The sequence below is a fragment of the Aythya fuligula genome, chromosome 2, assembly GCF_009819795.1.
Source record: "Aythya fuligula isolate bAytFul2 chromosome 2, bAytFul2.pri, whole genome shotgun sequence".
In the NCBI taxonomy this organism is placed as follows: Eukaryota; Metazoa; Chordata; class Aves; order Anseriformes; family Anatidae; genus Aythya; species Aythya fuligula.
This window is the reverse complement of record NC_045560.1, coordinates 108,871,837-108,898,528: the sequence shown is the minus strand read 5'-3', so window position 1 is coordinate 108,898,528 and position 26,692 is coordinate 108,871,837. Positions and strand designations below refer to the sequence as shown.

Sequence of the window (26,692 nt, the reverse complement as noted above, 5' to 3'; positions counted from 1 at the left end):
CAGTCAATAGCAAATGGAGGAATGAAACATCCATATAGTTCTAACAGACTTAAAGTCTGTGGTACTAGGCAGTAAGAAGTAGCAAAACTAAGATTAAGGTTCATAGTTTTTTTATTACACTGTGGCTAATTGATGTAGAAAATTATAGTTATCTTGGTACAGTCTCTTACCAACTACTGTGCCTTTTTATCCATCAGTTCAATGGCTAAAGCACTTGTGAAGGAAGAGGGAGATCTGGATTTCCTGTCCTTGGAGGAAAAAATTGATTACTTATCTAGCCTAGTGATTGTTCTTTCCTGAGAACAAGAAACAATCTGGTTTGCTTTTGTTAAGGACAATAACCTGGGAAAGGCAGACTTGAATTTTGATGTATTTTTTTTTTTAGGCAGTCATTGGATAAAGTAGGTGGGTATTTTTTCTGTGTAAGGATTGTTACCTGATCTAGTTACAGGTCTAGGGAGAGATGGATTTCTATGCCTGGTTTCATATTTTCTGTTTGGATTCTGTTTGAAACGTGGGTTTTGTGTGTTTTTCCTTCTGGTAGGAAAGAGAACGGGAAATTCATCAAGGTTTGTCATCTTAATTTTGAATAAAAAATAATCCTGAAAAATTGTTTTCTTTCATTCTGCAGATTTTATGGTTAGTGTTCTTTCTGAAGATGACAATATTATCAAAAATATTAATCCAGCACGTATTTCTATGAACATGTGGGAAGGACAGGGCAGCGGAACCAGGATACCAATTGATGTAAGTCATCAAAACATGTTTTCAACGTGAATATCAAAATGTTGGCATACAACAAACATTTTTGTAGTGGGGGTCTTTCCTGTATTTGACTTAAATCAATATCCTGTTCTAGATTTTAAATAACTAGCAATACATATCAATCATATTTTTTTTTTTAACAATCTGTCCTATTACAACTTGTTGGACTATTCAAATGTCAATACTGTAATAAGATACTGTCAATACTGTAATATTCAAATGTCAATACTGTATTCAAATGTCAATACTGTAATAAGTACAGAAATGCTGCTGCTTTGCAGAAGCAAAGTGATAGCAGGGATACTTGACGCGCTTTTTTGCAAAGAGTCCCAGGATTAAAAATATGAAATTAGCATCTAAATTGTAGGTGATCTCATCGAATTTCTATATGCTATCAGTATTACAAATTATTAAAACTTGACAGCATATTACGAGTAAGATACTTTAACTTTCAAGTATGTTATATTTAATTTTTTTCATCTTTTCAGGTTACAACGTTTAGCTGTAGTAAAGTGAAGGATGATAAAGAAGAAGGCTTCTCTTATTTCAGGTACAGCAGCATTTATTTTATAATTACTGATGCAGGTTATTGTACAAAATACAGTTTTATTTTTTATAACAATCTGTTAAAGAATTAGTACAATGCAATGCTATGAAATGTTAAAAGATACTAGCGTGTTGTGATAAGTGTGGGGATTGTGTTCTTCCCAAGATGTATGTGACACTTGTTTAATCTGAGAAAATAAAAGAGTCTAAGGTAATATATTAAAATACATGATGAGAAATGCTAGCAATGCAAGGACAGTATATTCCACTCAGGCTTCTTAGTTGTCTATTAACATTCCTTAGTTATCTTCAGCATAATGTTCAACTGCTGTAAAATTGCTAGCTGGAAAAAGTAGACTTAACTCTGATTGAGCACCTTCTGTAACTGTTAGTCTTGAATCGTGAGTTTGGCCTTGGTGGTTTAGTGGTCTTTCCTTCGGTCACTTAGTCTAGATAGTGTCTTAGATAACAGGCAGGAGAATTAGACATCACGATAAGCTGGTGCCTGATTGCCACATTCTGTCTACATCTACTCTTATAAGGCATTCTAGAGGATCAGTCGAATAGTTGTGGTATTGGCTGTTGCTTCAAGCTCTTGCCTCCTGTTTTTAGACTTGCCTCCTGTTTTTAGAAAACAGACTTTAAGATCACCTGCATGCAGCATGTAGCACTGTTGCACAGCTGACCTGGCTCCTGCATCAGAGGAACAGAGCTCAGCTAAGTCAAGATTCCAGGACCATCTGAGTGGCAGCACTGTCAGAGATGATAGGGGAGTTTCCTAAACTGCCTCTCAACTGTGTCTCTTCTCCCTTTCAAAAGGCACATAATAGAGATCAGGAGGCCGGATGTCAATTTTGTAATCCTTGGGAATCTGTGTTTTCAAGACCTTGGCTGTATCCTACCATTAGGTCTTTAACACTTTGATTTCCTGGGGAGCAGGTTAGCTGAGGCTTAAATTCAAGGTTCTGACACACAATGCAAATGTACCTCCATCTGTAAATCCCTGTGTCATATTCATCCAAGAACCTGTCCCACCTGGGAAAGCAGATGATGCAACCTTCATTGACTAAGTCTTTTTAGCTTCTCAGATAGGGTACAGCAATGTAATGTATGTGTATATGAAGACTTCCATCTAAGAGATTACAACTATTTCAAAAAACTGCAGTACATCTCAACAGGAATTGTAGTTAATTTAGACAAGGCATTTTGAATCTTTACTAAAATCTCAGTCTTTACCTTAAAGGCACTCAAGACCCCAAAGCCTTCTAATGCTGAGTTTGACAGTTGTAGCAAAAAAAACCTGTCCAATAAGGATACAGTTTTTGCTTTTAACGGAGCAGAGCTTTCTCAGCAGCTATTCCAAGGTTAAAAATTAACTTCTCCAGAAACTGAGGATTACTGAAAAATTTGTACCAAGCATAAGGTATGTTTCTGACCTTGCTCATTCTGATAAATGCTTAGTAATGGATGTAGTTCAAACACAAGAAACCCCTGAAACATTATCAAAATAAGACACTTTATGTTGCATGTTTGTACGTCCAGAAAAGAAGTACTTACCACATTTACCTGCATAGGGCTTCTCACAGAAGAAGCACATAGTAGATGGATGTGATATAAATTAATCCACACAGAGCTGAATATTGAATTTAAAAAATCTTGACATTGCTCCCTTAGATTAATAGTTAGCTGCAAATGTCCAGAATTAAAACTCCCTACCTTTCTGAAAGATTTGAGAAAACTAGCAGTAGATAGACACTTCTCATTAGCAGCACTTTTAGGAAAGTGCATATTGTTCACTGCTACCAGTGCCTGTGGCATCACTGTCTACCACCTGGTTTCTCTCTAGTTTTTACATCCTTGGCATAGTCACTGATGGGTTATCATCTACTGGATCCTAGATGAGTAATATAGGTGCCCCTTTCAACTTGGGTGCAGTCTTGCAACTTTCATAACAACAGTGCAATTTATTCTTCTAAAGCTTATGCCTGGTTAGATGGTGTTCAGCCACACCAAGATCTTTAGCAGATTGTTTACAACTCAGTAATACTGTAAGTCTTAACCCAGATAAAACGTAGAAAAGAAGGTAGAATTGTTTCTGTTCTATATGAAAGACAAAAAGTCAGGCCCCTTTCCAGAGATAGGTAAAGCTTTGAGATTTTACTTTTTACAAATTAAGCATTCCAGGGAATCTTGCATCTTACTCTTTTCCAAACGAATTAAGAGGAAACATATTCTTTACTCGTACTGTCAAAACAGCTAAAATGTATGTTGAAAGCAATAATCTCATTAGCCAATTCAAGAGTGTCATAAGTCATCCTCCCAGAACAATGCCTGAATCTAGAGGCTGTGGTTGTATCTCCTCAAAGGTCTCTTAAGTATTTTTAAGTCACTGCTATCCATCGTATCCATTGGAAGACTTCAGTATTCTTCCACATACTGTGTTGCCTTCCTTGCTAGGTGAAGTTCTGCTTCTATCAGCAGAAGTGCAGGTGTCTGTCTTCCCTTCATATTTTGATGGTAGGGATTCCGTGCCAGTTGTTGGCACTCCAAAACACTCTAAGGTAGAATGAAAACTCTTCTCTGTCTCGATGTGCTCAACCTTGGCCGCTGGTGATGACCTAATTTTGTATGGTTTCTAAGTATCAGAAGGAATCAGGTATTCAGATATTACAGAATCTAAAGCCCAATGATTGAATTTGGAAAGAAGTCGTTGTAGACACAAACATGTTTGTGCTCTGTTTAAGTAGCTTTATGAGAATTCCTTGGATGGAAAGTAAAAACAGGGTAGACTGGCAGACTTCTGAATAATAGGGCCATAACAAACTTCCTGTCAACTTGTAGAGAAAAAACTCCTGGAGGCAAGTTTCCAAAAACCTTATTCTAGAAGAGAAGAGTTCTTTTGTGGCATTCTTGCTGAAGGTCATTATGGAGGAGTATTAAAATCTGTCATACATTAATAGAACTCTTATCTAGTTAGGAAGACTACTCAGAATTTCAATTGCTTGCATACTTACATACTTGTCACTTCAATATTTACTTGGTTTTGATTGTGTTTTGTTTTTGATTACTTTAGGGATAAAGTGATTCCAGAGAGAGTGGGCACTTACAGTATACAGTTTACTTTTGCAATGGATAAGACAAACATGCTCAGCAGTGACCAGGTATGAAAGTATAATTAATTACACAGAGCCAAGAACATGTAATACAGATCTGGGAGAAATACTGTGATACTTCGTAGATTCAGAATGCAAATGCTTTCAGTTGTGAGTTATAAATAAATAAATAAATAAACTTTTAATTTGAAATAGTGATTGATATTAAACTGATTATCAAAACAAAATTTCAATAGCTTTTTGTAAGTAATCAGAAATAACAAAACTCCATAACTTTTAACCTAGTACTGCTGCTTTATGGCCATCCTAAATTTATTTCTGCCAGTAAATTTCACGTGCATTTCAATCAGTATATTTTTAGCAACTAATGTGTGCAGGTGAATTGTGAATTATATCAGACTTCTCTTTCTTTTGTTTTGTTTTATGTTATTCTTTTTCCCTTTTTTGCTAGATTGTAGTTGAAGTTGTACCTAATGACCCAGTACGCTTGTTACCTGATTCTTTACCAGCTACTCCAGCCGTTTCCAATGTTCGAACTGTTACTAGCCGTACACTGGTGAAGGATTTACACCTCCATGTAATGGTAACTATACTTTAATACAAAATCATACTTAGAGAAATGTGACTACTAAATATGTGTTAAATTTTGCTGTAAGACATTGCTACTATCTTATGTTTTAATATATAAATGAATATGGTTAAAGCCATTAAATATATATTGTATTTTGAACAGTTGAAGACAAATCTAAAAATAGTTTTCATAGATTTAAATAAAAATATTTTAAAAATTTCTTAATCTGGTGACAACAGACATGGAGAAGGCTGAGGTACTCAAAAATTTTTTTTGCCTCGGTCTTCACTGGCTTCACTCCTCCCACATTTCTCAAGTCCCTCAGGTACCTGAACCTCAAGGCAGGGACTCAAGTAGTTAAGTCCCTTCCTCTGTGAGTGACGATCAGGTTTGAAACTACCTCATGAACCTGAATATGCAGAAGTCTATGGGACTTCATGAAATGCTTCCAAGGCACTGAGGGAACTGGCTGATGTAGTTGCCAAAGCACTCTCCATCATATTTGAAAGGTCATGGCAGTCGGTTGAAGTCCCCAGTAACTGAAAAAAGGGAAGCATAACATACATTTTTAGAAAGGATTGAAAGGAAAACCCTGGGAGCTACAGATCAGTCAGTCTCCCCTCTATGTCCATGAAGATCGTGGAACAGATCCTCACTGAAGCTATGTTAAGGCATATGGAAGACATGGAGGTGATTTGAGACAGCCAGCATGGCTTCACAAAGAGCAAATTGTGCCTGACCAACCTAGTGGCCTTCTGATGGAGTGACTGCATCAGTGGATAAAGGAAAAGCAACTGTCGTTGTCTACCTGGACTTCTGTAAGACCTTTAAAAAAGTCCCGCATAACATTCTTGTCTCAAAATTGGAGACAGATGGATTTGAAGGGTGGACTGTTCAGTGGATAAGAAATCGTCTGGATTGCTGCATCCAAAGAATTGTGGTCAAGTATCTTAGTGTCCAGGTGGAGATCAGTGATGAGTGGTGTCTTTCAGGGGTCTGTATTGGGACTGATACTCTTTAATGTATTTATCAACGACATAGACAGTGTACCCTCAGTAGGTCTGCAGGCAACGCCAAGCTGAAGTTGACATTTCAGAGGGAAGGGATGCCATCCAGAGGGACCTTTACAGGCTTGAGAGCAAGGCACATGCAAGCTTCATGAAGTTCACCAAGGTCAAGTGCAAGGTGTCCTGCACCTGGTTTGGGGCAATCCTAAATATCAGTATGGACTGGGGGATGAATGGGTTGAGAGCAGGCTTGCAGAAAAAGACTTGAGGGGTCCTGGTGGATGAAAAATTTGAATTGAGTTGGCAGTGTGTGCTTGCAGCCCAGAAGGTGAGTCATATCCTAGGCTGCATCAAAAGATGTGTGGCCAGCAGGTTGAGGGGGGTGATTCTCCCCTTCTACTCTGCTCTTATGAGAACCACACCTGGAAGAGTCCTGCATCCAGGTCTGGGACCCCCAGCACAGGAAGGATACCTGACTTGCTGTCAGGTATCTCAATTGAAGCCCATTTCTTGCTGCAGGAAAAAAAAAAAAAATTACAAGAATAAATTCTAGTGGGAAAACCCTGGAAAGGAACTTCTACTGTGTATATTATTTTTCTTCCAGGAGACAGTTCCTCATGGAATCTTCCATTACAAAAAAACAGGTTTCCTGAACTTCAAACATTCACACGTAAATCTGGAGATTGCTTACCAGTTACTGTCATTGGCAAAAGCAGGGTCAACCTGGGGAAAATTAATTTATTGCCAGTTAGGATAGGTTTGGGTAGTGAGAAACAAAGACAAAACAAGACACCTTCTTATCTGCCCTTTCTCAGGCTTAGCTTCCCTCCTGACTCCTCTGCCTTCCCAGAGGGGCTCGGGGTTGGGGAATGGGGGTTACAGTCAGTCCACCACAGCTCCTCCCTGTTGCTCCTTCCTCCTCACTCTGTTCTGCTGCTCCAGTGTGTGTGCTCCAGAGGCTGCAGCCCTTCAGGAAAAATTGCTCCTGTGTAGGCTCTCCAAGGGCCACTCCTCCACATAAACATCTGCTCTGGTGTAGTGTCCTCCACCGGCTGCTGTGTGGATACCTGCTCTACCATGGTCCTCTTCACAGGCTTCAGGGAAATACCTCCTCCTGTGTGGTGTCTCCACAGGCTGTGGGGGAATTTCAGCTCTAGCACTGGGAACACTTCCTCCCCTTCCTTCTCTGGCCTGCAGTGGGGCCATTGGAGATGGTTGGAACCGATTAAGTCTGGTACGGGGCAGCCCTGGCCTCACTTCATGGGACCCACGCCGCAGCCTCTCCACTGTCAGAACCTTGCCGTGTACACCCAAAAGTGGAAGTTTTAATTAAGTCTCACGGCTATGATAGCGTTGGCCTCAGTGAGACATGGTGGCACAGCTCACATGCCTGGAGTGCTCTGATAAAGTGTTACAGGCTCTACAGGAGAGAGAGGCAGGGAAGGAGGGGAGGCAAGGAAGTCCTGTACACTAGGGAATGCCTTGACTGCATTGAGCTAGGACAGTTGTTCTCAGGGTACCCAGCCCCCTGAGTTTGGAAGATGGTGACAGGGAGCAAGATGAAGCCGCTATAATCCAACAGGAACCTATAAGTGGCCTCTTCACTGTCATAAATTTATGGAGCTGAACGGATTTCATCCAAGGGTCCTGAAGAAGCTGGCAGAAGCACTCACCAAGTCACTTTTAATAATCTGTCAGTAGTCCTGGTTAGCCAGGGAGGTCACATTTGCCTAGAGGTTAGCAAATATAACTCCAATATACAAGAAGGACAGGAAGGTGGATACAAGGAATTACAGGCCTGTCAGTCTGACCTTGGTCCTGGGGAGGGTTATGGGGCACCTTCAGTGCCATCACGCACAATATATGGGACAGTCAACTGATCAATAGTAGCCAGTACGGGTTTATGAAGGGCAGGCCCTGCCTGACTAACCTGATCAACTTTATTACAAGATGATCCACTTGGTAGACGAGGGAAAGGCTGTGAATGTCATTTACCTCAATTTTAGTAAAGCACTTGACATAGTCTCCCATGGTATTTTTCTGAAGAAACTGGCTGCTCATGGCTTGGACAGGTGTACAGTTCACTGAGTAAAGAGATGGCTGGCAGGGTTCAACGACTTAAGAGCAGCTGAGAAAACTGGAGTTGTTTAGTGTGGAGAAGAGGAGCCTCATTGCTCTTGACAGCTACGTGAAAGGAGATTGCAGCAAGGAGGATGTAGGTCTCTTAGGATAAAAGGAAGCAGTCTCAAGTTGTCAAGGGGAGGTTTGGATTGGACATTAGAAAGAATTTCTTCAAGAAGTTGGTTAAATACTAGAACAAGCTGCCCACGGAGGTGATGGAGTCCCCATCCTTAGAGGCATTTCAGAGGTGTGGACATGGCACTAATGGAAACAGTTTAATGATGGGACTCTGTAGATCAGGTTAGTGCTTGGACTTGATGATCTTGAAGGTCTTTTCAACCTAGATGATTCTATAAATGACTTATTTTGGTTCCTGTAATTCTCCAAACTAACTTCTTTATCTGTTTCACTTACAGGATGAATATAACAACCGCACTGGATTTGACTTAGTTGGCAGAATAATAGCAAAAATTAAGAGCCCCAATGAAGATGATACAGAGATTCCACAGTTTCAAGGGAAAGTCAGTGCAGTTGAGTTCCCATTTGACAGGGGATCAGCTGAAATTGTAAGTGTGACCAAAATACTCAGTTACATGAGTAACAGATCTCATAAAGCACATTTTTCTATGGTTTCAGAGTTGATCTTACACCTAGCCATGGTCTGTGGAGGTTTAGCATATATGGTAGCATACCTTAATGATATGTAGATAAATTTTTTCTTCTCTGTTTGGTTGCTGGTTCTCAGATGTAGAGGAATCATCAAGTGATTATTCTTGCAAATGGAGGGACGTTCACATTCAAAAACTTGATCAGGGTTTATGATATGCAGGATGATCCAGGTTAAGTCTTCATTTAAATTTCATATGTAAATAACATTTCACTAATTTGGAATTCAATATTTACTGGTTTTAACATCTTATGATCGTTTAATCTGACCTCCCTGTGTATATGTAATTAAATTTTACCTAATTCTCTTTATATTTTGTCAAGCTAACTGGTCTTCCAATTACTTTGCAGAAAGGCATCCTATTCTCTTTTGAAGAATGAAAGATAAAACTTTACCACTTCATTTTAGTAATTAGTGACCTTGACTGTTAAAAATGCATTATTTCAGTTTGAATCTTTGTAGTGTCTGTTTTATTGCATACTTTGTTCTAGATTAAAGAGCTTTTTTGTACACTGTAGTGTCACTTTATTCAACAAATACAGATTGATTTTTTGAAAACCTCTGAATTGTAACAGTTGTTACAAAGTGTAATATAAAAGACACAAGCTAAAACATGCATGTGCACAAAATCAGAAACATCAAAACAGATCAGAAACTGTTTAAAATGTATCAGAACAAATTTAGTATAGAGCCACACATTTGCTCTGAGTACAGTGCTCACAGCTTACAGAGCATGTTGGTCAATAGGACTATTCACGTGGTAAAACTGGTACATATAGGTTTGCCTTTTTTGTTGTTGTTGGCTGAAGCATCATGTAAGAATTTTAGAGCAAAAATGTACCCCTACTTTATTTGGCTCCTCTGATTGTTACATGTTTTACCAGCCTGTAGTCGTATGAAATCTTAAAATGGTTTGAAGGCATACTGAAGGAAAATCCAACTTTTTAAAGAAACTTTCTCAATCGCTTTTTCTACCTTGTTCATTGGGAGCAACTTCCCAGCAGATTGGCATCAAAGCAGACTGCTTTAGCAACAAATACAAAACCTCACATTGTGTCTTGGAAATCAACACTATAAAACCCCAGTAGAGCCTCTAAAATCTATAGATCCTACATACAAATTTCTTCATCTTGTATTATATTCAATACATCAATTGCTTTTGTGAAACTGTGTAGATGAAGCTTAATGACACAGCATAATTAAATTGTCTGTTGATAGCAATCAAGGACAGAAACATCTAGTTAATGTGGGTAAACACTTTTCACTGATCCAGGACAGAACATGTAGTTAGTATGGGAAACACTTTTGTCTGAACAAGTTGATCAAACAGGTCTACTTTGATAAAGTGACAAAATATATATGGAAAAAAGGCTAGTAAAAAAAAAAAAAAAAAACATGGACCGAATGGAGGTATCAAATAAAAATAATGTATTAATTGATTTATGGGGCATTCTGAGTTATTCTTGTATCTCAAGTGTGTTTCAAGAGTAATAAATTATTTGCTTGTCCCTCCTACTCCGTGCTTCCCCAGGGTTCTTCTATTTCTCTGATGAAAGCCTCCATGTCCTCAACCATGTGCCAGTACCTTTTTCTCTAAGCAATCCTCAAAGCAATTCCATTCTTCCTGTATATATTCTTAAGGATTGCTGTGTAGTTTCAGAGACAGAGAAAAATTTTTCTGTGAACACATTTTTCTGGGACAGGTGGGGTGGGAAAAAACACACAAGTATAGGTAGCAGGACTGCTGTAACTACTGATCTACCAAAATAATGTTTTTCTCCTCAAATCTTGTATTTATTATATCTATGGCAGAAATTTAAACTTTTTTTTATAACTTCATACTGGTGAGGGGAATGACAACCTCATACAGTGGGCTCTGCCAGTTCAGATAAATTTACTGGTATTTTTTCAGACTCCTTGTTGATGCAGAAATCAGCATTTTCTTACCTCCATATACAAGTAACCTGCTGCTGTTGAGCTATTGTGGCATAAATACACCAGTCTTGCTTTAGTGTCTAATCTAACAACCTGTGTAATGGGGAACAGGGTGGTGTTCATTTTGTTGTTTGTTGGTTAAGGTTTTTTTTTATAAGGAGATGCTTTTTCTTTCTACTCAGATATTCCTGGGTTGTTTTTTTTTTGTTTGGTGTTCTGCTGCCTCGTTACTGTGATCTGGTGAGATCCTACTGTTTTAGTAGTAGCTTCTGTTTGCTGCTCTTCCCTTGGCAGTAATTCCACTTCAGTGAATCCTATCTCCTCCTCTTCAGACAGTTTTCAGTTGTCTACTTTGCACTGAGTTCTTTGACTTCAGGCAACTCACAAAGCTCATGCAGAAAGGATTTTTTGGTTGTGATTTAATGTACATTTCAAATGACTAGTAAATGGAGGGGGGTGGGAAAAAATAGTGTTTTTTTCAAATACCTTGAAATTGTTACATCTTGTTTAGGACTATAATCATGTGCAATTAGCATCAACGTAATGACAGTGATGATCTGACATGCTTACCCCTAAGTTGAGGATCATGAATGCTGAACTTGTTCAATGAAGGAAAATGTTTAGCATAAATTTATATAGGTATAATAGGTTTCTATTAGCATAAATTTTCAAAGGAAAAGGTATTTCTGCTGCAGACTTATCCTGACTAAATATGTAGCTGCAATATTTTTTGAAAGCCATGAAGACTATCTTTGAAGGTTATATATCTATCTCTTCTTTTAGGCTGCAGCCACCTCTCTTGATTTGGCCAGTTGAGTAGCAATTTCTACACGTTAAAGGTGGAAACATGAGTTTTATTATAAACATTATTCATTTTATGCATGATACCTTTCCCAAAGTAACAGTACATTTAGATATTACCTGCACTAATTTTATTTCTGTTTACCATTCTTTATGGTTTTATAATATTTTCTGTTTGTAAAGAAAGGAGGGTTTTATTTCTTGCTTTATCTACATATATGTAAAAGAAACTTCTGAGAAATGGGATGTTCTTGTCAGTTTCTAGATACATATTTTTCATTCATTTGGGACGTGCTGTCTACTTCCATGAACAACAGTAACTTTAACTCAGCACTGGGAATAGATTGGGTTTTGTTCCCTGTGCTTATGCATTTGGTCTTTCTTTTTAATGTTTGCATTTGTTCACATGCTGGAGTGCATCTGAGAGAATCTTGCCTGTGGGATGGTGCAGAAAATATTTTTTTCTGAGCATGTCTCTCAAAATATATAGCTAAAAATAATAGGACTTTTTAAACAGGTAAAATAATCTTAATTCTTAACAGAATGCTTAGTGGTAAACCTTCAAATTTTACTTCCTTTTATTAGGTAGAAAAGGACATTTCCAAACTGATATTTAAGACTAGTAGTAGTATCATACATATGTTACATGTTAAGTAATTTTATAAGACTTAGTATTTGAGCATTGTTTTACTTTATTTTGTGTGTTACCTCGGGTGTGAACATAAACTTATGTTTGCTTGTTTGTTTCTTTTCAAATTAGAATCTAGTGCTGGCTGAAAACAGTCCTGGAAGAGATAGCACTGAATATATTCTTGTATTTGAGCCAGATCTGCCGGCTTTGAGAAAGCCTTTGGAGCCATACCGTCTGTCGTTTATGTTTTACAATGGTATGTTTCAATTACTTTAAAATGCTTTCTTGTCTTTAGAAGCAGCTATGCTTGGGTCCATAATGCTACTTTGAAAGTGTGTAATGGCCTAACAGATTTTTGCTGATGTTTAAATAAACTGTGTTAGTGTATTTTTTTCTAAAAATACGTGTTTCTTTGTGTAGATTACAAGAAGCAGCAACAGATGGCAACACTTACAAGGGAAAGAGACCAATTATCTCAGTCCATAGGTGTTTACAGAAATTGGTTTGATACTACTAATCAGCTTGTAGCTGAAATGAGATGTAAGTTCAATCAAATATATACATCTATTTCCTGGGAATTTTTCTTTTCCATTTAACAATTTTGTCAATATAGGGAGGGGGAGAAAGATCAGCATTAAAGTCAGGAGATACATTAATTAGAGGGAAGTGGAATGATTGTATTTTTGCATTAGAAGAGAAGCCTCTAGTTATCTGCATGTACCCCACCTATAAAGGGTCCTGATTTGAGGTAGTATTTTTTTTGTCAGAATTGTCAAAGGAGGAATAAAACGTTTAAGATCCCGTTTTTCCATAACTGCCTTGCACTCCCATTTTTACAATGGATGTGTGAAAGTCTGTTAAATGATAGAGCAGTGCGAAGGAAGCAGTTGTTTATGGAAATGGGGGAGAAGAAGGAGAAGGAAAATGTTTATTTTCTTTGCACTATATTTTGTTTCATCATATTGATCAGAAGGTTTTTTTTGTAGATGTATTTTGATTTTTTTGTTGTAAAACTAAATGCATGCTGGAGTTGGAAGCTGTGTCTGTTTCTTTTAATTTTACTACAGACCTACATTTCTCTAACTTGCCCACTGCATGTTCCCATTATGGATGCAAATTCCTGAATTTCAGAGAGGCAAAAAGTTTTGCTTCATGTTTTCAGAATTATGTGTATCTCAAAATAGTAAATTAGAGAACAATTATATGTTTTATGTTTAAAAATATTTTCAAATACAGATAAAACTAATTGAATAGAGACAGCAAGAAACAATTCACTTGATGAATTATTTGTTTGCAAAGCTGAAGGAGATGTTAGCTTCTGAAATTGCTTATGAGATGGACAAATCACAAAATTTCTGTGGACAAATCCTGATATTTTATGCTAGTATTTTGAGGAGTAGCTACCATCAGCTGTGGGTGACATGATTCTGAAAAGTTGAAGAAATTCTGCAATAAATGTTCCCCTGCTTTCCGATACATCCTTATTCTGTGTTGATTTTGTTGGTTTCAGGTCAGGTTAAAGAAGCTGAAACAAGAGAAACCCACCTGAAGAATGAACTGAAAAAACAGCAGATTGAATTACCACAGACAAACACAGTATGGCTCATTTCTTACTAAACTCCATAACATCTTAAAATAAATGTAAATCTTAATATGAAGTTGGCATCATTAGATAACATTATCGAATCACACTAGTATATACACAAGCACCTATTAACAAAACCCTGAAAATTTAAACCACGAGGAAAATATATGGATCAGTGCCAAACTTCGTTTTAATTTTTATTTTATTTTATTTTATTTTTGGTAGTGTATGTATCTCTTAAAGTAACAGCTCTGTCATTTTATGTCCTGATTTTGTTTTTGCCTTTCTGTTAAGGTTAGTGGCTTACTGATAGTACTAGTTTTAATAATGTTTTTTTTTAAAGGCTGATCAATTTATTGGATATATTCTGTTACAAATAGCTCAAAAGAAAACACTTCTTTTTCAGTGAAGAGAGCATTTCATATGCTACTGCAAAAGCTCATGTAAAAGTAAGTTTGTAAGATTCAAGGCAATATATTCCATTACTGATTTCCCATAAAGATCCAATTACATTTTAAAGAAAACTTATAAGTAAGTTTTCAAACTACTCATGTTTTTGGGGAAAAAAAAAAAGGTGAATTATCCCTTATCTTCAGATCAAATAAAAATATGCTACAGACATTAATCACAAATTAGAAAAATTTAAATTATACAACGTTAGCAGTCACAGTACCTAAGTTCCTCCTGCTGGCTAAATTTTTCAGGCATAGTCAACTCCTAAAATGGTTTCTTCTTGTACATTCACTCTTCCTGCTGGTTACAACTTTCTTCAGTTTTGGCTCTATTGAAGCTCCAGTAGCTCTTTGTGAGAAGAGCTTTTCTTCAATAAATAAAGGAATAAATACATATATAAGCTTATAGTCATAATTGCAATGTCTCCTTTTACTCTCCCCTGAGATTATATGCAGTGTCCCCATATATATTTACAGCCTGTTTTAGATTACTGAATGCTTTTGTTCAGAACTTGATTGACAACAAGTAAAGTAATCGTTTCTGCAATTTGGCCCATTGATAAATGCTTGCTAACTTCAAATTTCAATTCTCAGCTTCAGTATGTGGATTCTCTTATAAAACAAAAGATGTTGGATCAAGAAGGAGTAATGAAACAGCCAAGGCGAACTTGTACCCTCCCAAACTATCCAAAAGGCAACCAAGATGTTTTAGGGAAGGTGAGTTTTCTCCCATAGAGCCTTAAAGTGAGTTTTTTTAATTCTAGGAAGTGGTAGTGATGAAAAATTAGCCAACTGAATATCCTAGTAATTCCTGGGAAGGAGTGTTAAGAAAATGATAGCATTCTCATCCCATCCATGGCTCTTCTAACAGAGCCGTCAACAGGGGAATTAAATGTCTCACTGAATTTGCAGTAGGATTGTGATTAGTCTGCAAAGGGGATGTGGTCTTGGCTTCTGTTTTGACTATTCTAACTTCTATGGCACAGATTGCACATTTAGCGCAAATTGAGGATAATGAAGCAGCAAAAGTTATCTCCTGGCATTTGGCCAGCGACATGGACTGTGTAGTCACATTGACTACTGAAGCAGCTCGCAGTATTTTTGATGAAACTCAAGGTCGACAACAAGTGCTACCCCTTGATTCTATTTACAAGAAGACGCTCCCTGATTGGAACAGGTAGAGAAAAAAAACGATGAAACTTCGGCATTTGTATAACATACTTTTAATAAGTATATAATATTTTTTCCCTAGCTTCTTTATAAATTTCACTCTTATTAAAGATTCAAAACCTAAAAATTTCTAACTTCGTAATATTAAGAATTGTGATGTCACGTGAAATGTTAGCTGAAATCCTAGCTTTATATATTTAATTAACTAAACACTGATCTTTATTGAATACAGTATTTCCCTTGAGAAGACAATTTGCCATCTGTTTTCTTCACCTCTACATGTTTTGTAGAGCAGGAACTTTGCTTTATTTAATAATTCTAGTGTTTCAAATCATTTCCTATCTTGTTAAGAAATCTAACTCTTGAGTAGATTGCCTAAAATTATCTGTGGTAATAGAATTAATTGTACTGCTTTGGTTTCCTGGAAGATAAAGGAAAATATCACAATTCTGTACCTGAAAATAATTTGCTTATGCAGATGCCTATTAATATTATAAAGAATGCCTTTTTAGAAAAGACTCAGTGTGTAGATGTATTTACAAGGTCCAAATTCTCAATTGTATTTTTAAAGAACTTGCCCATAAAATTAATCACATGAAATTGTTGAATACATGTGTCATTAAAAATCCATGTTCCACCCAAACATCCTTAATTTAAATGGTATCTTAATGTTGGGATTATCTGTCCCCTAATGTGGAAGTGTTAATATGCATTCAGTTCAGTTTTAGATCTCTGACTAGATTGTCAGAAGCAATAATGAAATAAGGACAATTTATTTATTTATGTTCTCCTCCATCGCTCTTTAACTAGGCCTTTACCTCACTTAAGAAATGGAAAAATCTGCTTCAAACCTGTTGGAAATCCTGTATTTGCCAGAGATCTGTTAACGTTTCCAGATAATGTAGAGCACTGTCAAACAGGTAAATGATATTAAAGAAACTGTTAGTAATTGTTTTCTTTTTTAATAGATGAGATAGAGAAAAATCACAAATCAAAACTCACTCGGTAATTTTCATTAAGACATTTGCAAATACCAGTAGTGACCACTGTATAATTACTGCAGCCCTTTCTAATTCCCAAGTGAGTGCAAGCAGAAGCTGACCACCATATTAGTTTTATAGAAAAAACACTTATTACGGAAATGACCTTTTTTTTAGACTTTTTTTTTTTTTTTTTCCGGTCTTACTCCTCTCAAGAATGTATAATGCATAGATTTGTAATATACACTCAGACCAAACTGTAACTGACTTTTTGTTGTGCTTAAATATTTAGAGTGAGAATAAGCTTTCAGATTTTATGTAGATTTCAGTTTAGGGATCCAGCATCCCTCTGCTCTTTCTAACAACATAGCAGTACCTACCCTACACTCCTTTGCTTATATTAAGTAGGTCTACCCCTTTATATCAAGAGTTGTAATCTGTAATTAGTTCAGTAAGTTTTCTGTTTTACGTCACAGCTTCCCAGTATGAAAATATTCCTGTCTATTGTTAATTTAAAATATGTATATCAAAAAAAAAGTTAATTTTCAGGACATTAGATGCTGCCAGAGAGTTTACTTATAAATTCTTCTTTGTGTCCTGCGTTAGCAGATAAGCTATTACTTTTCTGGAGAAATTTAGAAACCACGTAGCTTGACATATCTCACCCAAGGCTATATCAAATTAAATTTTGTATAGAACGGTCTTTTATTAGCAGAAAGTCTTAAGATCAGATCAGTTGGATCAACCTGTTAATGTTTTTTTCTTAATAATCCAGTGAATATTAAGAAACCAAGAACTCCATTTAAGGAGGACTAAAAATGTTATCATTTATGTCATTTCCTAAAACTTGGGATTTTATTATCTATGTCCTTATAAATGTAAATAATAGATATCAAGAGAGTGTTGTGGTGGAAAATACAGTCAATTATGCCATAAGGCAATTAAACATACTAAGTTATTTTATGAATTATTTACTGAAAACAAAAGGTTGCATATTTTCAATGAAATTTTATTCTGAGATAATATAAAAGTTAATGCATATGTTACTTTTCTTGCACTTACCTGAAAAGCTATAATAATCACAGAATGGTTTGGGTTGGAAGAGACCTTAAAGGTCATCTAATTCCAACTCCTCTGCCATGAGCAGGTATAACCTACCACTAGACCAGGTTGCTCAAATGATGCCGCAGAATTAATTTTTCAAAACTTAAGTTATTTTGTTTTAGAGAAATTTCACATCTCAAAAAACTGTTTTCCAGTGTTTGGGATGCTCTTGGGTGACACCATCATTATAGATAACTTGGATGCTGCAAACCATTACAGAAAAGAGGTATGCTTCAGTTATTCTTGATACTTTTTTTTTAAACAAACATATTACATGGCTACATATTCAATACACAATAAACACTGAGTGGTTACTTGCTAAGTTTAATGACACTTCAGTTATAAGTGTGCTTATTATCCATAAGTCAATTATGATGCCCAACAGTGAATGGAATCTTTCTCTATTGGCACTGACAAAATTACTTCCATTTAAAAATTTCCATTTTGTGAATGCTGACATGAAGCATGGAACCATGTTTTTAGAGACAAACATTTGGAGTTTTGCTCTTAGTGTTAAATGTAAGTTTTCCTGGACTTTCCCAGTCCCTGAATGTGTAATGAAACACGTCTGTGCATTATGATGGCTGTGAGATCGTGACTTACAAAGTTTCAAACCCACTAAAATGACCAAGATCTTGATGTGAAACTTAGTAGACCTTTTTCTGAGCCATTTTATTTCGGTTTAATGGGACAAATTTCACCAGATAAGAATGTCTGAGGTAGTCCTAACATTGGGCTCTTCTGTTACAGCTCATAAGGTTGTCACAACTGAATTCTGATTGAGCATAAGGATTTAGAACTGTACTGATCAAACCAGTAAGCTTTTGGGGATGGATAATCTTTCTTTTTTCCCTTCTTCAGAAGTGTAAGAAATTACACTGTGAGAACAGTGATTTAAACCTTTTGTAATAAGAAAAGGAGTTTGTATATGCAGTCATTTCTCAAAATGAGGTCTGGGTCATTTAATTTGGTCTTGTTGTCACCCCATTTGTTTCAGTCACCCTCACCCATCGCAGATAATATATATAAACTTTTATTGAACATGCTATCAGAAGTAAATCCCTTAAATTTCAGATGCTTTGAATGTCACGCATTTAAAAAAAAAAAAAAAAAGTGCTGACTTTTTTTTTTTACCAACACTAATATGTATTGCCATTACTTTACAGTATATGATGATAATCAGCTTTCTTCCAGTACAGAACTAAATTTTGCTCTTGAGTTCTCGTAAAATCTGAGGGTACAACAAAAAAGGCAAAAAACAAAATAGTTTTCCTCATTTTCATCATTTTTTCATTCATTTTTCATCTTTTGCAGTGGCACAAATATATTTATTGTATTACTTGAAAGCAAAAGTTAAGAAATAGGATTTCATAAAATGGCCTTATTAAGAACTAACTGCTTTGTAGTTGTAAGATGCAAAGCATCACAATAGCATTCCCAAAAACTTAATTTTCCATTAATTTACTAATTTAGTATCACTTTTCGTACCTGTGTAGGTTGTAAAAATTACACATTGCCCTACTTTGCTGACCAGGGAAGGAGACAGAATTCGCAGCAATGGAAAATTTGGAGGCCTTCAGAATAAAGCCCCTCCAATGGATAAACTCAGAGGAATGGTATTTGGAGCACCCATGCCAAAACTTTACTCTACATTCTCCGGACAGATAGGTGGGTTAATGAAATCATGTAAATAAAGAACTTCTGAAATTATATTGCTTGACTATGTTTGTTATTCCTTTATGTAACATAAAAAGGAAAACTTTAACATAACGTTATTTTGGGAAGTTTGACTTTTACGGTGTCCTATTTATGAATTTCCCTTTTCTTAAAAGCTAGAGCTATTACATTTCCTGAAAGTAAAAGCAGTATTTTTAAAAAGTCATAAATCAAAAAATCAAAAGTCAAAAGTTATAAATGAAGTTAAAAGACAGCAGCTTCTGACAGCAACCTGACTGATTTATAAAACATTGAGAAGTCTTATTCACAAATTAGGATTGTCCTAAATAATTAATTTTCAAAAGGAAGGACACAAAATTTTTCCACGACAGTATTCCTAGAAACGTGCGATATAGAGTGGAGGGGTGGGTGGAAGGTAGAGAGGACATGTGTTCCTATTGGATTAGTCTTATATATGAGCAAACTACTCAACATTGACCATTTAAGGGAGAAAAAAAAGGCTTAAAAGATCCTTCCTTGCCCTTTCAGTAAAAATATATTGCATCTAGGAATAACATATTAAGCATTTCAGCTACAGATTAAAGCATGCTGATTTTAGCACATTTCATATTTCCCTGGGAACACATTTTCAGTTGTCAAACTCAATTATTACCAAATGTGAATTAAACTGGAATTTTTTATAGTTTAGTACAGGAACAGTTATGGTAGAAGTAAAGGTTATGTTTTAATTTCACTTGGATAGTTACGAGGCATTTAAATGAAAATAATGGTGAATAAAGGAAAGAAATCTATATGAAGGAATTCTGTATTATTATATTATATAATATTTACTTTGAGCTGGATCGCAGCCTTGACATAAGTTGTGAATTGCCCTCCTATGTTTGTAGCATAAAAGGAAAGTAGTTACTTAAACTGTGATGACACTGACAGGGTACTTCTGAAATAAACTGTACTAAAATTTACAGTGCCCATTGTCATTCTGCAGTAACTGTGAATGCTTTCATCCCGTGGCAAATAAAAATAACTTACTGTTCAGTTAAGCTTTCTGCAAGCTACCTCATACTCACAACAAAGTAAAATGAATGAGTCTATGCTAACATGCTTGAAATGTTTCCTTATTACTTGGCATACTTCAGTGTCTGGACAAAGAAAAAGTCTTTGTCAGTTACCTTAACAAGAGTAACAAAGTTTGTCAGCAAAGTACACTTGTTTACATGAGTCTCCTGCTGTTGCCTTTTTTAAATGACTGTAGGTGTGACAAATGAAACTCAGAAAACTATTTCCTCTTGTTCCACAAGGTGGACTACAATTCAAGTCAGTAATACAAGCTTCAGCTTTGTAGCGCTCAAAGCAGAACAAGCACACTTAATGGCATCAAAGGTAGAGAGTTCAGTTTGGAGCACACAAGCAACATGCTGTGTAAAGAAGTGTTTCTCAGAGTTCGCTGGTACATTACTGGGATCTAAATGCCTGTTCAGAATGAAAAGAAAAAATGATAATACTGTCTGATTTTTTTCAGCCTCCCTTTACAGTCATTTTAAGAACAGACACTGGTCTACTGTAAGTTTTGGTGGTATTTTAAATAGTGCTTTTGGAAGATTTTTTGTTGTGAATTTTATACTGAATCTTATACTTTGTCTAGATCATACTTGGTGTAGCCTTCTACCTCTAAAGGACCACATACTTACTGTTTTGTGTTTTATTGTTTTTATTATTCCATTAGATCTTCTTCAGCAATACCGTGCAGCTGTGGTGAAACTTGATAGTGTGAATAAGGACCTTGATTTACACTTACGGTCACTTAACACTCCAGAAATGCAAAAGAAAAAACAGGAACTTGCCGAACAAGAAAAGAATCTCATGCTTATAGAACAAAAATTGGGTATGTTAATGTAGTACATTGTGCTAAGACCAATTGGTGTCCTAAAGGAGGAGAACTGTTAACTACATCCAGATGTATTCCATACTTGCAAGCTAACAACTTCAACCTATGAAGGAAAATCATTAAAATTACCTAAAAGCTTAGAGAGATCTCATTTTCAGTAAAGAATATAAAAACTCTTTTTGTTTTGTTACAGCACTGCCCTGTAATGTGCTCAAATAATAAAAATATGATCAGTTAGTCTCATGTTCACAAGACACTATGATCTCACCAATGTGAGATTATATAACTGTATTGGTCCGGCTTGCCCAGTGGTAGAGAACATTGAAATTTTTTTTGAAGTGACTGCGTAGGCAAAGAGATGAATTGCTTTTGCTAAGGAAACACAATCAAAACATTGCACTATAAAAAGAAACACCCCTAATTCTGCAAAGATAGTATTTCATAGTTAGAAATGTTTTTTATGTCAATACTAAGTAATCTGTGATGCTTCAAAATACATTTCAAAAATCAACATTTACCCGGTGATAACTTTATTTAAAGCAAAAAGATTTTTTTCCTTTTCATCTTTGAACTCAGTTTCAAGTATAAGGTAACTATAAAATGTATGACATGTCTAAAGCATTATTTGGAAAGTTTAACACTACTGTTACGGGTCCCATTTATAACCAATAGGATTATTTTTTTTTTTTTAATTTGTTCTTACCTGCAATTTTTTTAATAGGTATGACTCCATCAGATAAAGTCACTGAATCGTTACTTCAGTCTATAATGCTAGACGCATCTGACACCCCCATCCCTCCCAAAAGAATGCGAAGAGAAACGGTAAAAAAATTGTATAGGTAAGTCTATTTCAAATGTAGTCATTACTTTCCCATAGTCAGAATTCAAAGGAAAAATGTTTGGTTTTGTTGGTGGTGGGAGTTTTTTGTTTGTTTGTTTGTTTGTTTTTTTTGCATGGGAGTTTTGTTTGTTTGTTTGTTTGTTTGTGTGTTTTAATATTTGTGTGCAATAACCAACAGTGATTAGAGTTTGCCCGTCTGACTTCCAGAGGAATTTTTATTTCCTGTAAAGGTTTATTTTGTTGTTTCCACTCGTTTTAAAGATTTGCACACTAATTCTAATTGTTTCCCTTTATGAAGTGATTGATTAGCATCTTTATGCATTCACATGTTCCCACAATTTTCTGGTATTTTCAGCTCTTATACCCTAGAAATATTCAAGATGGCTAGGTCTTTAAACTCTTTCAAGATTCCATGTCAAATACTGGGCAGATGAACAGAAAGATTGTTCTTATGTAGCTTTTTCTAGCTAACTGTCTGGGATAACTGGTAAGGTATGTAACATAATTATCCTTTTACTTGTATATCTGTTATTTTTTTACCCACATACAGAACTTAAGTGATTACGTATTTGAATTATCTGATATTTAACCTGATGCTATTCCTGTTTTAACTAAACAATTATGAGAATAAGAAGCTGTACATAAAAATAAGGTTTATGATATTAATACTGGCTGGAGCTCTGTGTATTTGCATTCAGTTATAGGAGATAAATATTTAAAATCAAATGTTTATAAGCTTTTGTGACTTTTTTTAAGCTCAGAAGAATGGATTTCTTCTCCCACAAAGAAGCAGCAGCAGCAGCAACAACTTCTGCAACTATCCTCTTCAGAACTTAATGGAACTCCACGAAAGAGAAAGGCATAGACTGATGAAATTTGCTGGAAATAAATGTATTGAAAATGTGAATAACTTCAGTTAAAGGAAATAACTCATGTTGTATTACCCGTTATGAAGATTTTTATACTGATAGAAGATATAAATGTATTTCAGTTAGTAGGAACAAAAATTTAAGTATTTAACATTGATAGCCTAATTTTTGTATAGTTAATTTTCATTTCTAAAAGCTTTCAGAGTTTTTATGTTCATGTGTGAGAAAAAAAAGTTTAAATATATCCTTTTTTATTTATGAAAAAAAATCAAACTTTTCAATAAAACTGCTGCAATACGAAACACTGCCAGTATAACCGATTGCATTAATTAAGCCAATAGACTGTTTAAAAAATGAGAATTTCAGGTGTCTTGGGGAAGAGAAATTTCTGGGTTACTCTTTTTAACTGGTGAACTGTCAAGGCATTGTAGTATCAATAAAGAGAGGGCTAAAGAAGTATTGAAATTTAACCAGAACTATTTGTGGAGGTTTCAGACAGTTAACAAGAAGTCAATATCTAAGGCTATGTCCAAAGTGTTGGCATGGGAATTTATGTTTCCTTCAGAAGTTTCTCCTTAATGCAGAAAACAAAGTAGTGAGTATGAAAAGTGTAACAGGTTTACTAGGAGGCTATTCTGTGGAGTGGGAGAGTGGCAAAGGAAGACATTGCATGGGTACAAATGAAACGTATTATTGTCCAGTGCTAAACTCTTCTTAACATCTGCATTCCAACAACCCTCATAAAATAGCCTTCCTGCTAAGCAGATAAAAATTTATCCATAATTATACTGTAATTGTAACTATGGCATCAGGATTTAAGTAGGGAATATCAAAAGGGGAAAAAAATTACAGCTGAACTGTGCATATATTTTAAGAGTTGGAAATAGGCTGAAACAGGAGGTAAAATAATTATGTTGGGGAAACTGTAGATATCTGGACAGAATTTTACTTTGTAAGGATGTCTCCAGGTTTAAAAAAAATAAATGATGATTTTGTTTGGCTTTCTTAAATGCCTAAAGGAAATTTAAATATTTCATGGTTTAAGAAATAGTTTTAAAATGCTAGACAAAGTATTCAACAGGTAAATGAGACCACAAAAAAGAGGGAGTCAAAGGTTACCTCTAGTTTTCAAATTGCATCATGAGGGTGTTAGTAATGTACATGGTAGAAAAGGACCAGACATGTTCAAAGATACAATTTCAGTCAAGCTCAGACTGAGTAGCTGAAAATAGGCTCCATTGGTTGAAAAACTTGGAAAGCTAAACTTGAGATAGCTTCAAGTAGTAGTTTTATACTATGTAAATGACTGTACTGTTTAAGGATGTGGAAGTGTTGATTCACACCAGCCTCGAAGAATTTCTGCGTTGGAGTGTAAGTTAATATCCTCTCTACCGATTTCACCCAGCAATAAGCACTTAGTATACATTTTTTCTGAAAAGGGGCATTAAATTTAAAGACCTCATGACATTCTGCAGGTCATAAGTTTCATAATGCTGGTCACGGATGCACATCTGGATGACATTTCTAATAAAACTCCTCAAATTATGGGTGCAATGCATTCTAGGTTAGGAGGGGTTCTCCAAAGCCTCATATCTTAATAGTCTAAATTATTTTAGACATCAAATTGTGCTGTTCTTAAAGAAAACAGATTTATAGGATTAAAATAGATAGCATATAACATCAGACAGAGATTCTGCTATCCCTGCCTCAGTCCTTTTTCTTGTTTTTCAGCTCTACAGACTTGAAACAGGCAATCATAATGGAGTGTTAGCCATATAAGAAAATGTCCTACTGTACTCCATAACAATAATAATAGTACCTTTTTTTAAATAGTACTTTTTTAAAATGCATTTATTTTCCTTCTGGCATCTACTTCACCTCAACCTTCAACCTCTGGATGATCCTGAATTTGATTAGATTAAATACCTATTCCATCAGAAATGCTTCCTCTTGAAATTCATCTCTTGGCTTCAATGGTCAGAACAGTATGTACACTACTGGTGTAGTTTGGTGCATCTCCCTGGTGGAAGAAGCCAACAGGAAATTAAGGATGGTTTCCGGCGTTGTGTAACGGTTGTCAAAGATTTCAGTGAATTTCACCAGGGGAATTTTCAGGGTTTTTCAGCAGAATGATTGAAAGTTAATTACAGCACACATTACTGCTTCGCGTAGCTGTTTAGGACAAGCGATCTGGTCTTGACAGAGCCTTCAAGCTCTGAAGGTAAGTGTCACTTCAATCCTTACCCATTCTTTACTCTGTAGCAGACCTAACCAGAGAGTAAAAGCTACTGGGGTGCCTATGTTGTACTACTCGATTTCATGTGAGACTGGTGGAGAGCCATGCAAGAAACAAGAGGAAGTGGCTGAGGGGTGAGGAGGTGGTTTCTGAGTCACGCCAGAAGCAGCCGTGGGTGGGGAAGGGCCGCAGCCTGCCTCACGAGGACGGGGAGATGGAGCCACCTCTCAGCAGGGCTGGGCTGCCCCTGCGTGGGTAGTGGGGGCAGTGGTGCGCGGGGCCTACTGCTGTGTCCTGACAGAGGGCTGAGCAGGAGGCCCGTTGCTGTGCCAGGTGACCCCGCTCCATACAGCAGGTCCTGCATCCCCACCAGTTTTCCTGCTCAGAAGATAGGATTTCCTCCACTGAAAGCCCTGAGTCCTTGCCCTTGCCTCAGCTTTCACTGCTCACCAGCCCTACCAAGCCCATCATCACCCTGTTATGTGGGGGCTCAGCAGTGAAGGTGGAAGTTTGAGCACAAAACTTCAACCAGGAGAGATGGGGAACTACACCTCTGCAATGCAAGCTGCTGATGGGTTTTCCTGTAGGATAGGGAAGCTCTGGCACAAGTATGTCAACCTACTGGGAGTCTTGTTCTTGGGCTTCTGTCAGCAAACACACTTGCCTTCTTCCCAGTTTCCCTACCTTCAGTAGAGGTGAAGGCATCAATGGCAAGGCTTCATTTCTTTCCCTGCCCTCCGCCCCCACCAAAAGGACCATAGCTTGACTCACTGCTTAAGCTCCGCTTCCCGTAGGCTTGTGTTTCTTGTGTGCCCTTTGCTTTACCTCCTCTCGCAAGCAGGGTTTCAGAGGCTGCCTACATCAGTTGGGTGAGGAAACATTGCTCTAACCCAGCAATGTTGGTCAGGGACAAGTCCGTCCTTCCCAAACGACACAGTTATGGTGTCCCAGTCCCACCATGGCCCTGGCTCCACAATGCTACTTTTCCAGCATCACCTCCTCCAGTTCTTTTGTAGCCTCATGCAACTGCCATTTGTGACTTCCTTCTGCCTCATTCAGGGCCTCTTCGAGTCCCATCATCAGCTAGGGCTCCACATCAGGGCAAGAGCAGCCATGGAGGAGGGAAGAATATAATAGCTCTGCTGGAAGGGAGTTACAGAGTTCATCAGGGCCTGACCGCTTCAGGTTTAACCACAAGTTAAAGCATGTTACTGAGGTATGTTTATACTGCTATTCTTCTGAGCTCCATTTCAACTGAGCTGGTCAAGAGATTTGAAGTCACCATTGATGAAGGGTCAAAACTTTCAATTACAATGGGAAAAGAATCATAGAATCATAGAATCATAGAATATCCTGAGTTGGAAGGGACCCTTAAGGATCATCAAGTCCAACTCTTGACACCGCACAGGTCTACCCAAAAGTTCAGACCATGTGACTAAGTGCACAGTCCAATCTCTTCTTAAATTCAGACAGGCTTGGTGCAGTGACCACTTCCCTGGGGAGCCTGTTCCAGTGTGCAACCACCCTCTCTGTGAAGAACCCCCTCCTGATGTCAAGCCTAAATTTCCCCTGCCTCAGCTTAACCCCGTTCCCGCGGGTCCTGTCACTGGTGTTAATGGAGAAAAGGTCTCCTGCCTCTCGACACCCCCTTATGAGGAAGTTGTAGACTGTGATGAGGTCTCCCCTCAGCCTCCTCTTCTCCAGGCTGAACAGGCCCAGTGACCTCAGCTGTTCTT

The 26,692-nt window shown here is 36.8% G+C and overlaps 1 protein-coding gene across 1 annotated transcript in view; it reads left to right on the top strand.

Moving 5' to 3' along the window:
- Positions 1 to 22,940, top strand: part of SMCHD1 (structural maintenance of chromosomes flexible hinge domain containing 1) — an 80,451-nt gene extending 57,511 nt beyond the window's left edge. Inside the window, exons 34-49 of the mRNA XM_032181121.1 lie at positions 632 to 747; positions 1,254 to 1,315; positions 4,385 to 4,472; positions 4,876 to 5,007; positions 8,540 to 8,689; positions 12,287 to 12,413; positions 12,578 to 12,697; positions 13,668 to 13,753; positions 14,789 to 14,911; positions 15,181 to 15,371; positions 16,175 to 16,284; positions 17,604 to 17,674; positions 18,945 to 19,116; positions 20,849 to 21,007; positions 21,732 to 21,849; positions 22,608 to 22,940. Of these exons, the coding sequence (XP_032037012.1) occupies positions 632 to 747; positions 1,254 to 1,315; positions 4,385 to 4,472; positions 4,876 to 5,007; positions 8,540 to 8,689; positions 12,287 to 12,413; positions 12,578 to 12,697; positions 13,668 to 13,753; positions 14,789 to 14,911; positions 15,181 to 15,371; positions 16,175 to 16,284; positions 17,604 to 17,674; positions 18,945 to 19,116; positions 20,849 to 21,007; positions 21,732 to 21,849; positions 22,608 to 22,716 (1,934 nt within the window). The 3' untranslated portion in view covers positions 22,717 to 22,940. The remainder of the gene's footprint in view (positions 1 to 631; positions 748 to 1,253; positions 1,316 to 4,384; positions 4,473 to 4,875; positions 5,008 to 8,539; positions 8,690 to 12,286; positions 12,414 to 12,577; positions 12,698 to 13,667; positions 13,754 to 14,788; positions 14,912 to 15,180; positions 15,372 to 16,174; positions 16,285 to 17,603; positions 17,675 to 18,944; positions 19,117 to 20,848; positions 21,008 to 21,731; positions 21,850 to 22,607) is intronic.
- The last annotated feature ends 3,752 nt before the right edge of the window (positions 22,941 to 26,692 follow it).